Below are 14957 nucleotides of genomic sequence, written 5' to 3'. Positions count from 1 at the left end.
AGTACTTAAAACATTATTTCAGACAACTCCACCAGTTACAGGATATCCACCGCTTCGGGGAGACTGCTGTATAGTTTATGCAAAGCATGTGATATACAGCGCACATGCCTTGAGCGGAAAATGCTACTTACCCATGCATCTGTTCTTGGCATGTAGAGCTGTAGAATCTCATGCACCCACCCACCTCCCCGGGTACCTGTAGCTGCTGTATTTCTCTTATTACTATACATACTTACGCATGGACATCTATGTTCTTTTTTTCATAAAATGTTGTATTTGTATTTTGCCAAACATAAACACAAAACACAACAAAATTGCTTACAGTCATGCAGTAACATACATATGTAGGCCATACATCATACAATACCGCGTCACAGCCACAGCGGGCCTCCAGAAAAATCAATTTCAATCTGTTCACACATCCGCATTGTGGTATCTCAGGGTTCCTCCTTCTCTTGAATGCTAGAGAACCAATACTTATCTTTAGGTTTAATAGGAAGGATCATTCCAGGGTCGTCTAGACCTTTCCCATCCCAACATCTAGGCCATAATAGGTCCTCCATTTGCCTCATACCCTGCGAAATTTCGTCTGTCACCCCCCCCGCCGTCTAGGTAACCGTTTCAGCTGCCGAACATCTATATTCTTTACTAGTACTCCATTCTCTCATGCTCTGTGGAAAACAATCTGAAGATGGAGTCAATGACCATGCGCACTACCACCTGAAGGAGGAGTCACCTACCTCGTGACTAGGAAGACTTCTTCAAAGAAAAACAAAGTGCAAACATCCGGACCAAACACTAGATGGCGATCTTATGTAAACATGATATTCTACAGCTCTACATGCCAAGAACAGATGCATACTGGTTAAGTAGCATTTTCCTTCATCTGATGACTCTCCAAAGTAAGCATGAGCAAGCTTTCTCTCCCTACACTGCCTTAAAACGGGCACCCCTAAGCGAAGAAGCATTTGGTAAGGGTGAAATCAGAAAGTTGTCAGTTGTCGGAGTCTTCAATAGAAGTCACTCCCAACCATGGGTTAAACAGCATAAAGGCACACAAGCAGAAGCATAGGTCTGCTCCCTGTGAAAACATAAGATGACTCTCCCTTTCCTTACTTCGTCCAGGATAAAATATCAGTTGCAGTCAGAGTAGACAATCCCACATGATCTTTGCTGGTGAATTTCCATAGCTCGAGTAGAACTGGATACTTTTACCACCTTTCCTACATCGATAAGTTGCAACTTCGCTCGCCCTTGATCATTCCTCTCTATTCCCATGAGCACTCTCCTCCTTGCTCATTACTAAGCTTCTCCTTACCAACTTTGTCTTCTCAGACCTTGCTATCTGAAGGAAACAAAACCCTCCTATGCTAACTAATAAGGCTCTCTCTCTCTCCATACCTGCAGTGGAAACAAAATATAAGTACACACATTCTGCACTGAAGGTTAAATACGAGTTGCATGTTAAACTCTAAATGTGAGCATGGATGAAACTGTTTCTAGAGACCCACTCTAGACAATTTTAGTAGTGCACAGGGTTACAGAATATGTTCACATTTCAACACAGACTATAAATTCAGCTCCTTAATACATGTATAAATTGTAAAGAAAATCAAAGATGTCATTCTAAAGGCACCTGCATGAAATAGTTTCTTGTTACATGTATAAATGTTTAAACATTAGTTTACACATATTCAAATTTAATATCCTCACAATGACACACATTTATGTTAACTTATCATGTAGCTTTAATATGTAAGTGTGACATAAACCTTTATTAACCCATTCCGTGCTGCCGTAGGCCAGTGGCTGCCGGCAGCACTACCTCCCCAGTGCTGCCGTCGGCCAATGACCGACGCGGCCCCGCCCGTTTTGCGGAAGTGCCGCACTTCCGCAAAATCGCGGCCGTCGTTAAGGCGTTAATCACGTTATATACATGAGTATGCCATGTGGAATACTTTAAATATGCAATACACCACTCACTTTAGTGATGTTAATTACACAGAATATATTCGAGTGTTGACTACACATGAATATGATGCACTCCTAAGATATGTCGGATGAGATCAAGATAACACTTCTTCATATGCTTCAAAGCAAGTTAGGGTATCCAAAGCGTATGCTGGTGCATTAACCTAGCAGACACCTGCCCGTAGTCCCCTGCATGTGTTGGGGATTCCTGTTTGTGGTTTAAGCAACTTTAAGAAGTGATTTCTGTGTGTGAAGTACTATGATACAACATATACTGCACAAGATTCATACATTGGTACAATCTGTCTTTCTTGTATGTGATAATAGGTGTGTCATTGTGCGATGTTTGTGTGTTTGATAAGCTGTATAGGGTCTGACTGCTGTGCATGGTAAACTTCATAACAAAACGTGAGTAATGTGTGTTATAAGATGTACCAATGTGTGATTCCTGTGTGTGGTAAGACAAATCAGTGTATGATTCTTTTGTATGGAATGCATCAGATTGCTTTTAGTGTGTTAGCCTTTCTTTGGCATTCTCTTGTAGGTTTCCTAGCACCACTTCATACACTTACCTGTTTGTTGAAGGTATTGAGGAACCGTATGTCCACCGAGTAACCATCAGTGGACTGTGACATTGCTACTTCCAGAAACTATACAAAATGGCATCCATTACTCCAGGCCATGCCAAATGAAAGTGTAGTGTGGGCCAGCATTTTGCATAGCATTTCATTAGAGTTTTAATCCAGAGAAAGTAATGAAAAATAATCTGGGCAGAGCATTGTTTACTGTACTAGTAAATACCCTTGTTTTAGCCATTGCCTCTATGGAATCCAGTTGTATTTTAAGTGAGACCTAGAACCATGTTCTGTTAGTGCTTTCAGAATCCCAAGAGCTATATGTATCTATTTTAGTACTGCTGTGGATCAACACTATTACAGGGGGTCCATATACCTTTGAGTTGCCCTTCTTGTTATACCGGTCATGTGGGTGCACAGTTAGTGTTCATTCACTTTAAAATGGCTTGTCCATTATAGATCTTGGTACATGGCTTCATGGAAAGTGGGAATGCCACTGCCCAATGCCTTGCACCGTATTATGAATACAGATACATGGGCAGACATCGCCGCTGAAAGACTTGCTAACTGTGTACCATCCGGAGGTGGTACACAGTGCTCCATGCCAGAATACCCTTTGGGAAGAGGTGCAGCCTTATCCCCTGCGGATTAACAGTGTGACAGAAGTCACACATTTGTTGTCTCTGAAGGGGTAACCCTGAACCATTTCCCTCGAGTGACCTAAATAGTGCTTCCAGGTTAGATGCAATTTGTCATTACACAGACCATTTTCCAAGGTGTGGAGGGAGCAAACTAATTGGTAGGCCACCCACGGATCTCTTCCAGTGCTAGGCTGTCTCCAGTGCATGAGGTAACTTGATGAGTTGGCCCATATGCTGTGGACTGTCCTAGACCCTGTCTGTGTTGGCCACACTTAAGAAATCTGTATGCAAATGCATCGTAGTGCTACCTAACTGATTTGTAATATGAAGCCCAAGAGTAAACTTCTATTTGGTGTTTACCTGCTGTACTGTCCACAATGATGCACAACTCTGGTCTGCTTCATGCATCCCTAATAGCATAAGTGCTCACCAGGGCCAAGCACTCAGACTGTAATATGGCTCTCATGGTGACACAGACCTCATTCCTCAATGGCTTGGTGCCGGCACTGCAGTATGGAACACGTGCATGGGCAAAGATGTACCATTGTGTAGGAATGCCCTCCTGAAAATGAAGGCATGCCAAGCTAGCATTGCACTGCCTTTTAGTTACTGCCCAGGCAATGGGTAGTGCAAAAGGAGGTGTACACAAGTTTGCTGCCCCATCTGTAACATCCGCGTTCCTCACGACTTATAACAAAGTGCACTGGCCCCCTTTGTGCTTCGGAAGCATTTTGATGACCTATCCTCATATTTTTGGACCCATGATTAGAATCTAAATCTAGACTGTGTTTAAGACCATGAGTCTTATTCTTTTAAGTTTCCTACCTTTATGTTTCCTTTTGTATTAAGTCTTTTTATTGGGTAAAATAGAGCACGTGGCTGCTCCAATAGAGTAGAGAGGCTATAATACTCTATAACCCAGCTCCAGTTTTTGAAACCTATTTGGTTAGCATTCTGATAACACTCCCCCCCCCTTACCCCCTATATTATACGTAAACATTGCTTCTCTCCAAAAATCTCTTTAGAAACACTGAAATCCCCAAACTCAGCCACTAAAAAGGACTGGAGGGAATTGAAGAGTTGAAATTAAAGTATGTCCTATGGTAGTGAGAAACGTACCCTGCTTTCTGATGGATACTTCTTACCGCAGATTCTGCACCATGTGAATATTCCCCTGGCGTCAGACATAATCTGGAAACTTTAAAGCAGTACTCTTGCATATTGGCAGGTGGCATTGTGCCAATGTTGTTCTGCTCCGAAAGTGACAAACAGAGCTGCATTTAAGCGTCACCCATGTACAATGATGTCAGTTTGCTTTCTGAGCCTTCAGGTGCAGATCCAGAGTTACTCCTTGGTTTTTTCTAGACCCTTCTCAGCAAAAGTGTGCCAGTGTACAAGAGAAAATGTCTCCCCTCCCCTGCTCCTCTCTCACCATTAGACACCGTGGTTCAAGAGTGTAGGGACTGTGGCAAACAGATGTCTATGAAAGACCCTCACGAAATATGCCTAGGGTACAAGATGTCAGAGCACAATTCCAGGGTCTGTGACGATTGTGCCCAGATGATTCCGATGGTCATAGGGGACAGCAAGGTGAATCTGTATTTTGTCAAATTTCGAAAGTCTTGACGCCATTACCACACAGTCGAAAGAAAGGTCCTGTTCCCACGGAAGATCATTGTCATGGTTAAAGTCTTCGGGTAAGTCTAAAAAGAAGCATATAAAATCTTATTGGGAATTGGCCCATACCTACCATTCTCAGACTCCAGAGAGGGTATGAGGGTGTCAATGAGCACCGGGGGCCGTGTACATTATCACTGTTTGCGCCTGGCGCACGTTTCAAAAGGTGCGCCGGGCGCAAACCGTGATAATGCGCCCCATTATGGTATATGTGCTGCCCCCAGGGCAGCTGCAAACTCACGCTGCCCCCAGGGCAGCGCATTCTGTGTATTCAGTGCAGGCGGCACCCGCCTGCACTTTCAAAGGGGTTTAGAGAACCCCTTGCAGGTGTGTGCAGTCAATGACTGCACCCACCTCCAAGGGGATGTCTGGGGGGTCCATGGGACCCCCTTTACTCACTGCAGAGGGCTACTGTCAAGAGGCGCACTGACAGTGCACCACCTTTTAAATGGCACACAGTCAGTGCGCCTCCTGAGGGCTTCTTTGACTCTGCGCACGTCTGTAATATGGCGATGGCGCAGAGTCAAAGGAATTCCCTCATTTGCATAGGGCACGACCCTATGCCAAATGAGGGAACACTGTCTGTTGATAGCGCTGGCACTTTAAGTGTACCAGCGCTACTGGTATTATAGAAGCGGATGCACAAGCATCTGCGTCCCCATTTATAATCCCAAAGTGCCCCAGGGGCGCGCAAAGCAGGCGCAAACAGCCATTGCGCCCACCAGGGCACCATCTGTAATACAGCCCCTGGTCTTGCCCTGGAACTCCATTTGCGGTGACCCGAGTCTAGTCCCAAAGCACCAGAGTTTCCAGGTCGGTCAGAAACGTTGCAGTAAGTGGAGGCCTACAGGGAGACCGTGCTGTGCATTTTTGGCACTTCAGCAGTTCTTTCTAAGTGGTGCTTGTTTGCGACTGTGCTCATCACTTTTTGAATTGAACCTCTGATTGGTCCGAGAAGGTGAGTATGGTGTGGTTGTTACTTGCCTACCTTAAGAGCCATTGAATAATTTTTTGTTTGCAATTTTGCATGAACCTTTCCTTCCCTTCACACTGCTCCGTTCCTCTCCATTTGAGCAATCTGTGAATGCTCCTCCATCAATGATGGACTGACGCTGTTGAATGTGTTTGTTTGATACCCATGTGCAGCTTCTGTCTAATGTCCATTGTCAGATCTTACGGTTGTCATTAGACTTTGTGCTCATGGCAGTTTGAATGCTCTTTCTAGAAATTTCATATTTATGTAGGAAAAGTCAAACTAAATGAGTACTATAATGCCAAGCAATGAGCCAAAATGCCAGGACTAGGGCAAATTATCAGAGCTAACACTGGGCAACTAGAGTGCTCCATTTCTACACACTCTTAAGTCTGTGCTAGGCCCAGAAAGTGAACTGATGATGGTTGTATGTGTGCTCTCTGAAATCTACGTTCTATATTCTGACTCCATGTTTTTTTGCCCTCACTAGCAATGCACGAGGCCTCCAAGAAACTAACAGAATGCTTGCAGGAGGTTTATGAGCCTGAATGGCCAAGGAGAGACGACGCAAACAAAATTGCAGAGGTCAGTTTGTTTTTGTTGTTCATGTCCAATTCCGTATTACTATTCTTTCTACAGAACACATACACTTATGCTGCAATTCAGCTGCAGAGGACATACATGAAAATGTACACATCTAGACTGCAACAGATGTTTCAAGTATTTGACTAACAGCTCAGTGTTTACTAAATAAAATGTATATTTCAACGTTTGAATTAGACGTGTGCCTAATATCAAACTGGGCCAAGATTGTAGTCAAACACAGCCTGGCCAATAAAAATGGGGCATGAATTGGCAGAAGCAAAATTGGATTTCACCACTGACTTTTTTCTGAACGGTGTTTGTGTGAATCAACACGCAACTTGAGCAAATAGATATTGGTTCTTGAGCAAATTCTGAGATCCTGAGGTGAAACTGTATCCTTTATCTGCATAGATTTAGAGTTATAAGAAGCCATAGGCACAACATTAACATTATTTTGAGCTTTATTACACATACAAGTAATAGTAGTTGTTTACAAATACTTGTGGTCTGCACACACAAAAAGACAGTCCGTTTAAGCAATGATGTTTCACACAGGCCTGTGTGGCTAAATCATATGCCCAAAAAAAGGTGGATAATACTATTAACGCCAAACAATCCAAACCCAAACTCCTCTCCACCTCTCTCTTCCTCTGATCTGTAATCAATAGATTTGCTTAGGTAATCACTCTTAACTACAATACTGTGGGCGTGGGAGTAGGGACGACCTTGACACCAAGTAGTGGGATTAAAGAAGGTTTTATTTTTATAGGTTTTGGGGGTTTTGACATCGGAGTCTTTCTATGTCTTAGAGTAAGTCTTTCCCGGGCAAATGCACTGGAGTCCGTGGTTGTTGTCTTCTCCGGTTCAAGTTGAGGGCAGGTGGAATGGATTCAAGGGTTTCTCCGGCTCCGGCTCCAGTACATGGAACAAAAACCACAAGAGAGGGAAGCCGTTAGAATGCAAACCTCAACGAGTGTTGCACCACGAGGGTCCAGAAAAGTGAGGGTAACCCAGTGAGACGAGCTTAACCTCTGTACAGTGCTCGGTGATCTGGGAGGGGGAGGAAGTGAGGTACCGGGGAGGAAAAAGGAATATGAAGGGAGGGTAACTACAGAGGGAAGGAACAAACCGGGGGCTTTTGTACACTATTTACACGCTGTCACTACGCCTCCCCACCCAGGCTGCCCAACGCCGCCGTACCTGGGAAAGCCACACTCCTCCCTCGGGAGTGTGGCACGGCGGTCCACAGGGTCGTTGGCCTCCTGGCTTTACTCCGTCCTCCGTCTCGCCGCCTCTCCCGTGTTCTTCCTTCGGTCTGCCTCCTTCCTCGCCTTCTCCGCTTTTGCCACGCTTCTCCTTTCCGCTCTCCTCCAGCTGGTCTTCCTCCGAGGTGCTTGCACACCCGGCGTACATGACTTCCTGTCTTTTGTCCAATCCGGACATTCTGACGTCTGGCGGGGGCGTGTTCTCCTCCTCCGTGGTATACGCCCAATTAAAGGAGACGCTGTAGTTGTCCTCTTTGTCGGGTCCGCTCTGTCCGTCATTCCATCGTTCGGATTGCAAAGAAGGAGGGGGTGCAGAGTCAGTGTGGTACGGTTTCCACCATTCACGAGTGCCCTGAGCCCCTACTGCGTTACAAATACCCATACCCAAACTCACTAATTTATGAGTTTTTTGCAGGCCTATGAGTCAGGTAGGATGTTGTGGAGTGGGACTGTACAAGTTGAAGTATTCTGAGGTATTTGGGGCAGAAGTTCAGTAAAAAAGAAGTCTACGCACTGTCCCTAAACATTCTCACATTGTAGGATTGCTCCTCCAATGTAGCCATGAGTTTTTCCATGCCCAACCTCTCCCACACCCTGTTAAGCCATAAGGTATAGTACAGTATCTTTTCCCCACAACGCTGTGATAGCCTGTCTGTCCATGCACAATTCCATGGTAGTGACATGCGGATCACCGGTGGAATGATAGCCTATTCAGACGTCTCAATAAATTAAAAGGAGGAAATCGTGGGATATCAGTAAGGAACATGGTGTTAATATGCAAGTGTCCCAGTACTACCATAGTCTGTCCAGCATTCCTGTGATTTCCTTTTCAGCAACTTCTGTAACAGTTCTGGTATGTAGTACCAGTAGTATGCCATGTTTGCGGTGGCATGTTTTCCGCTGCTGCTCAAGTCCGAAATTTTTGTTATATGCATATCTAATTCCACCTCTCACCTATTTTGCACTAAGGACCGATGTTGGGAGGTTGACTTCTGTAACAGTTCTTAGAAGTCTGAAAGGATGTACCTAGCTTGTTGACTTGTGAGAGAAGTCAGTGAAATTGTATTAAAGTAGGGCTGTAGCATGAGGTGCAAGAGCTGATATGCTGTGTTGAGAATGGCAAAGAATTCTCTAAATGCGTTTGCTGTTTTTGCATTCTCCTGTAGCACCGCCTCATCTGCTGAGGCTAATTGCTCTATGGTTCCCTTCTGTTGCTTGGCCAGTAGTTTGCAGGCAAGCAGCTTGCCCGCTTTATTCCCCCCTTTCTAGTAGCATTGGTGCCAGCGTAGGAACAATTTTGATTTGTCCATATCCAGCACTCAAGTTGGCACCAAGTTTTATGTGAACCATATGCTTTAAGTGCATCTTCCAGCTCATTATTTACTTTCTAGTTCATGGCGCTTGTTCTTTACAAGAACTCGAAGAACTTTTTTGTTTAATAATTGCAATGGTAGTATCTTGTCTCAACATATTATCATTGAGCCTTCATAAATGCTGGGAGGGTGCAGCATAGCGGACTGGTAGATTCAGTAGATATCGTGCTTCTGCTAAAGTACTTCTGGTGTGGAGCTTCTTATTCAGGGTGAAGATCAAGCCAAACGGTTGTCCCCAGCGAAATCGTTTGCCTTTCTCTGTGAGGTAGGTGGTCAGCGGACGGAGTTGCTGCAACCTCTGCAGGATAGTTGGGGATACATTTTGATACAGATGGAGCACTGCACTTTGAAAAGTAACCAAAGTCATTAAGCATGCCGCCATCATGATTGCCTCGTTTTGATTGAAATTGTCAACACATGAGATTCTCAGCAGGGAGGTTGCTGGAACTGGCAGGGCCACCCACACAATGTGTTACATCAAATTGTATGTTGTCCAGGGCATGGTCAAGTAATGTATAATGGAAGAGGCGTTTGACGAATTCCACATGTTACCTTTTTCAATGCCACATGATACACCACCTAATTTTAAGTTTGATCGATGGGACATATTCTCAATTATTTTACTTCCTGTGTGTTTGTGGAGTTGGGCTCAGCCTCCAATGGGTTTTCCTCCCAGGGCCCACCCTCAACGCCAGTAAGTCACAGACTGGCAAGGGACCCTAAAGCGGCTGGAGCCTGCCAGTGCCGCTCCACCTCTATCTCAGATGGAACTTGTAAATTTCTGCATAGATAGGGGGTTGGGCCATTATTTCCCCTTTAATTATGAGCCCAGGTGCTGCAGTCAACCGTTAGGGCTGTGTCTGGCCAGGTGTCCACATCTCCTCTCCTCTCCTCGACTGCAAGAGCCTCTGGTCGCCCACAGCCTGTTTACCCTTGGCCTGTTTCGAGAAGAAGAGAGAGGGGGTGGGTATGTAGTTGGATTTCCAATGTGGGTTGTGCCCGTCAGTGTAAAGACGGTGTCCCTGGTGGGTGCCCTAGCAACTTCCTTATGTGATTGTATGCAGCTAGGTTCCTGGTTTTCTATCTCCGATAGGCACCCTTTGACATCAGCCTATGTCTGCCGTGCTGCCGCATTCCTGCACCCTCAAGTCTGGCACCCCACCAGCTAGGGTAAAGTTGGCCACGAGGGGGGCTAATTAAGATGGAGCCGATGGTGTCACTTTCCCCCAGGTTGTGGTCCGGTCCTGTCCATGTTGCAGTCTGATCTGCGATGCACCTGGGCCCTGTCTCTGTAGACCCCGCCCGACATCTTCAAGCAGCACCTGCTCAGACGTCTTCTGAGGACATTGTTTCTTGCTGCTTCCACTGGATAAAGTGCCATCAGAGTGGCACACTGTGTCCCCCGCTCTCTGGACCTGCAATTCAGGCCCTGTAGATGCTGTGAGGACGACTGGAGATGGCCTCACAGTGAAAGACCTGCAAGTGCTTATAAGTGCTCTGTGACAGTGAATTAACATTGCATCCCCAAATAATCTGTTTCAAAAGAAGGCTTCTTTCAGCCATGCCAGCTCCAACGTGTCCGTCCACCTGTTGGTGGTTGAGGTTTTGATTGAAGATGAACTTGACTTATGCCGCAGACTGCCCACGCATCATCCAGTTCTGTTGAAAAGTTGAAAGCGCGGCAGTCTCTCATTGCCAGTGCTTACAGACCCTCGCTCTTCTTCTTACAAAGCCTCTGGTTGCGCTGAGCCCGAAATTAGTACAAGTGTAAACTGCTGTTCAGAAATTAAAATGCTGGTCATGGTCAATATAGTGCGCTAGGCATCCAGCGGAAACCTACGGTCTGCCACCCATGGTACCTAGAGACCGGGCTCTAGATTCATGAACTGCTGAAGCTGCCATTCCAGTGCCAGGCCCTCTTTGGAGGTTAGGGCTGTGCCCACCTCAATTTCTTTTTTAAATCCCTGCATTGATGGTAATGCTTTCACGTCCAGGTCGGTAAGCTTATGGGGGGAAAGGGTCGTTTTTTAAATGTATTTTATGTATTTATTATTATAAACGACTAGCCATTTTCAAGTGGTACATATAAGTACAGTAATATTTTTTTTAAAATAGCATCACGTGGTCAAACTGGAGCAGGATGTCATTGTGCAAATGTGAGTCAGCAGTAAGAAAGTGTGAATACATTATTTCTCAAGAGAATGCCCACCTGGCCTTGGACAGGCACAGTGCTGTTCTGATATGACTGATATTCTTCTTGGATCCTCCCATGTTTCTGGAAACAGTCCCTAGCCTGGTATATTTGAATTGTGAGGAGCATAAATTGGTCCCCACCTCTGGATAAATTGTCTAACATGTTTGAGGAAGGGCGTCAACGTCTCCCTATGTTTAGGCAGTATCCTCTTTGGAGATAACCAATCCTGTATGTGAGCACATTAATATATCCATTCAAGTACAGGTCTGTGAACACTTTTATTAGAGATGTTTTAGGAGTGAGATCATTAGGATAACTCTCCTTTGCCCACAAGGTCTGAGAGTTGCTGATGGAGTGCTAGACGCCCCCATCCCCCTCCTAAAGGAACATAATGCAGACGAAAGGAGAGCAGTTGGTGTCACAAGTGCTAGGTCTTTTTGCGCATAGGTCAGAGCCCTGTAGATACTGCTTCTCACTCTGTAAGTCATCATCCTGTAAGGCTGTCAGAGCAGCTTCTCTGGATTTCAAGAGGACGGGAAATGAGTCAAGCATGTTTATTATGAGGAACCAATATAGGTTCAAGGCCTTATGCCCCTGTGAGGAGTAATGTGACTTTGAGGGATTTCTAAACCATTTGAGTATGGGGACAGGCCACGAGGGAGCTGATGATATTGGGAGACAGTACTTTTGGGAAGTCCAGTTGTTGGTTAAGAAGGAACGAGGAGTGTTGCTGGGCACAGCATCTCCTAGTTTGCAGATTATGAAGGTTCATCTCTTAACCCGATAGTATTTCGATGCAAAAAGGGTCATAGGCTACCCCTTTATAAGTGCAGATCCTGAGATTTGAGAGTCATGAGAACTGTATTTAAAATGTGCATTATTATGATCCTGTGCCTGAGGACTTCTAGTGAATACTGCTTCATAAGTATGCGCAGTGCATAGTGGGGAAATAAAACACATTTTCTTTAGGTGTTACTCAAAGCATTGTAGTATATTTTATTTCCAATCTGCAGTATGTTGATTGTGTTTTCAAAAGTCTGTTTTCATATTAAAGACCATTTTTAAGTGCACGTGCTTCTTTTCAGCAGGCCGCCCGTTGCCGTGTTTATATGTGGATTAACTATGCAGCAGTGTCGATATAATCACAAGGATGCAACATTTTTTCTAAAAGAATTCCCTAATGCCTGAGACGAGGCTTGTGAGTGAAAGAGCTGAACATTCATTCGGTTCAGAGAGTGAAGGGCTCTGAGGAGAAACACGGTACTCTGCCAAGTGAAGAACTGTCCCTTTCGTATGATACTTCAGCTCAAAACCAGATTGTTCATCAGTCCAATTTAACTACTATGTCTACAGAGTGGAGACAAGGGCCTTAAAACCTCTCAGAACAAGCATTTACAATGCAATGGTTTCGCCTTTGGAAAAGTTAGAGTTATTGGCATTGTAAATGACAAAATTTGTATTTATGTGTTGGTTTTGAAAACAGATAAATACATGGCATTGTCATTTACATTGCCATTAGCTTAATCTCTGCAGTCACTCTGCACTCTCTAGCACTCCCTACTCACTCTGCACTCCCTAGCACTCCCTACTCACTCTGCACTCCCTAGCACTCCCTACTCACTCTGCACTCTCTAGCACTCCCTAGCACTCCCTACTCACTCTGCACTCTCTAGCACTCCCTAGCATTCCCTACTCACTCTGCACTCTCTAGCACTCCCTACTCACTCTGCACTCCCCATGCACTCTCCACTCCCCATGCACTCTCCACTCCCCATGCACTCTCCACTCCCCATGCACTCTCCACTCCCCATGCACTCTCCACTCCCCATGCACTCTCCACTCCCCATGCACTCTCCACTCCCCATGCACTCTCCACTCCCCATGCACTCTCCACTCCCCATGCACTCTCCACTCCCCATGCACTCTCCACTCCCCATGCACTCTCCACTCCCCATGCACTCTCCACTCCCCATGCACTCTCCACTCCCCATGCACTCTCCACTCCCCATGCACTCTCCACTCCCCATGCACTCTCCACTCCCCATGCACTCTCCACTCCCCATGCACTCTCCACTCTCCACTCCCCATGCACTCTCCACTCCCCATGCACTCTCCACTCTCCACTCTCCACTCCCCATGCACTCTCCACTCTCCACTCTCCACTCCCCATGCACTCTCCACTCTCCACTCTCCACTCCCCATGCACTCTCCACTCTCCACTCTCCACTCCCCATGCACTCTCCACTCTCCACTCTCCACTCCCCATGCACTCTCCACTCTCCACTCCCCATGCACTCTCCACTCTCCACTCTCCACTCCCCATGCACTCTCCACTCTCCACTCTCCACTCCCCATGCACTCTCCACTCCCCATGCACTCTCCACTCTCCACTCTCCACTCCCCATGCACTCTCCACTCTCCACTCTCCACTCCCCATGCACTCTCCACTCTCCACTCCCCATGCACTCTCCACTCTCCACTCCCCATGCACTCTCCACTCTCCACTCCCCATGCACTCTCCACTCTCCACTCTCCACTCTCCACTCCCCATGCACTCTCCACTCTCCACTCTCCACTCCCCATGCACTCTCCACTCTCCACTCCCCATGCACTCTCCACTCTCCACTCTCCACTCCCCATGCACTCTCCACTCTCCACTCCCCATGCACTCTCCACTCTCCACTCTCCACTCCCCATGCACTCTCCACTCCCCATGCACTCTCCACTCTCCACTCTCCACTCCCCATGCACTCTCCACTCTCCACTCCCCATGCACTCTCCACTCTCCACTCCCCATGCACTCTCCACTCTCCACTCCCCATGCACTCTCCACTCTCCACTCTCCACTCCCCATGCACTCTCCACTCCCCATGCACTCTCCACTCTCCACGCACTCTCCACTCTCCACTCTCCACGCACTCTCCACTCTCCACTCCCCATCCACTCCCCATGCACTCTCCACTCCCCATGCACTCTCCACTCCCCATGCACTCTCCACTCTCCACTCTCCACTCCCCATGCACTCTCCACTCCCCATGCACTCTCCACTCCCCATGCACTCTCCACTCTCCACTCCCCATGCACTCTCCACTCTCCACGCACTCTCCACTCTCCACGCACTCTCCACTCTCCACTCCCCATCCACTCCCCATGCACTCTCCACTCCCCATGCACTCTCCACTCCCCATGCACTCTCCACTCCCCATGCACTCTCCACTCTCCACTCCCCATGCACTCTCCACTCCCCATGCACTCTCCACTCTCCACTCCCCATGCACTCTCCACTCTCCACTCCCCATGCAATCTCCACTTCCCATGCACTCTCCACTCTCCACTCCCCATGCACTCTCCACTCTCCACTCCCCATGCACTCTCCACTCCCCATGCACTCTCCACGCACTCTCCACTCCCCATGCACTCTCCACTCCCCATGCACTCTCCACTCTCCACTCCCCATGCACTCTCCACTCCCCATGCACTCTCCACTCTCCACTCCCCATGCACTCTCCACTCTCCACTCCCCATGCACTCTCCACTCTCCACTCCCCATGCACTCTCCACTCTCCACTCTCCACTCCCCATGCACTCTCCACTCTCCACTCTCCACTCCCCATGCACTCTCCACTCTCCACTCCCCATGCACTCTCCACTCTCCACTCTCCACTCCCCATGCACTCTCCACTCTCCACTCCCCATGCACTCT

At 47.0% G+C, this 14957-nt stretch overlaps 1 protein-coding gene across 12 annotated transcripts in view; it reads left to right on the top strand.

Annotated features, from left to right (window-relative positions):
- BIN1 (bridging integrator 1) overlaps positions 1 to 14957 on the top strand; it is a 617822-nt gene that overhangs the window by 250562 nt on the left and 352303 nt on the right. For all 12 annotated transcript variants that reach the window (XM_078682096.1, XM_078682097.1, XM_078682098.1 and 9 more), the window contains exon 4: positions 6328 to 6422. In XM_078682096.1, the coding sequence (XP_078538222.1) occupies positions 6328 to 6422 (95 nt within the window). The remainder of the gene's footprint in view (positions 1 to 6327; positions 6423 to 14957) is intronic.

Source organism: Lissotriton helveticus, chromosome 3_1 (genome assembly GCF_964261635.1).
Source record: "Lissotriton helveticus chromosome 3_1, aLisHel1.1, whole genome shotgun sequence".
Lineage (NCBI taxonomy): Eukaryota > Metazoa > Chordata > Amphibia > Caudata > Salamandridae > Lissotriton > Lissotriton helveticus.
This window is presented reverse-complemented; position numbering and strand designations above follow the sequence as displayed.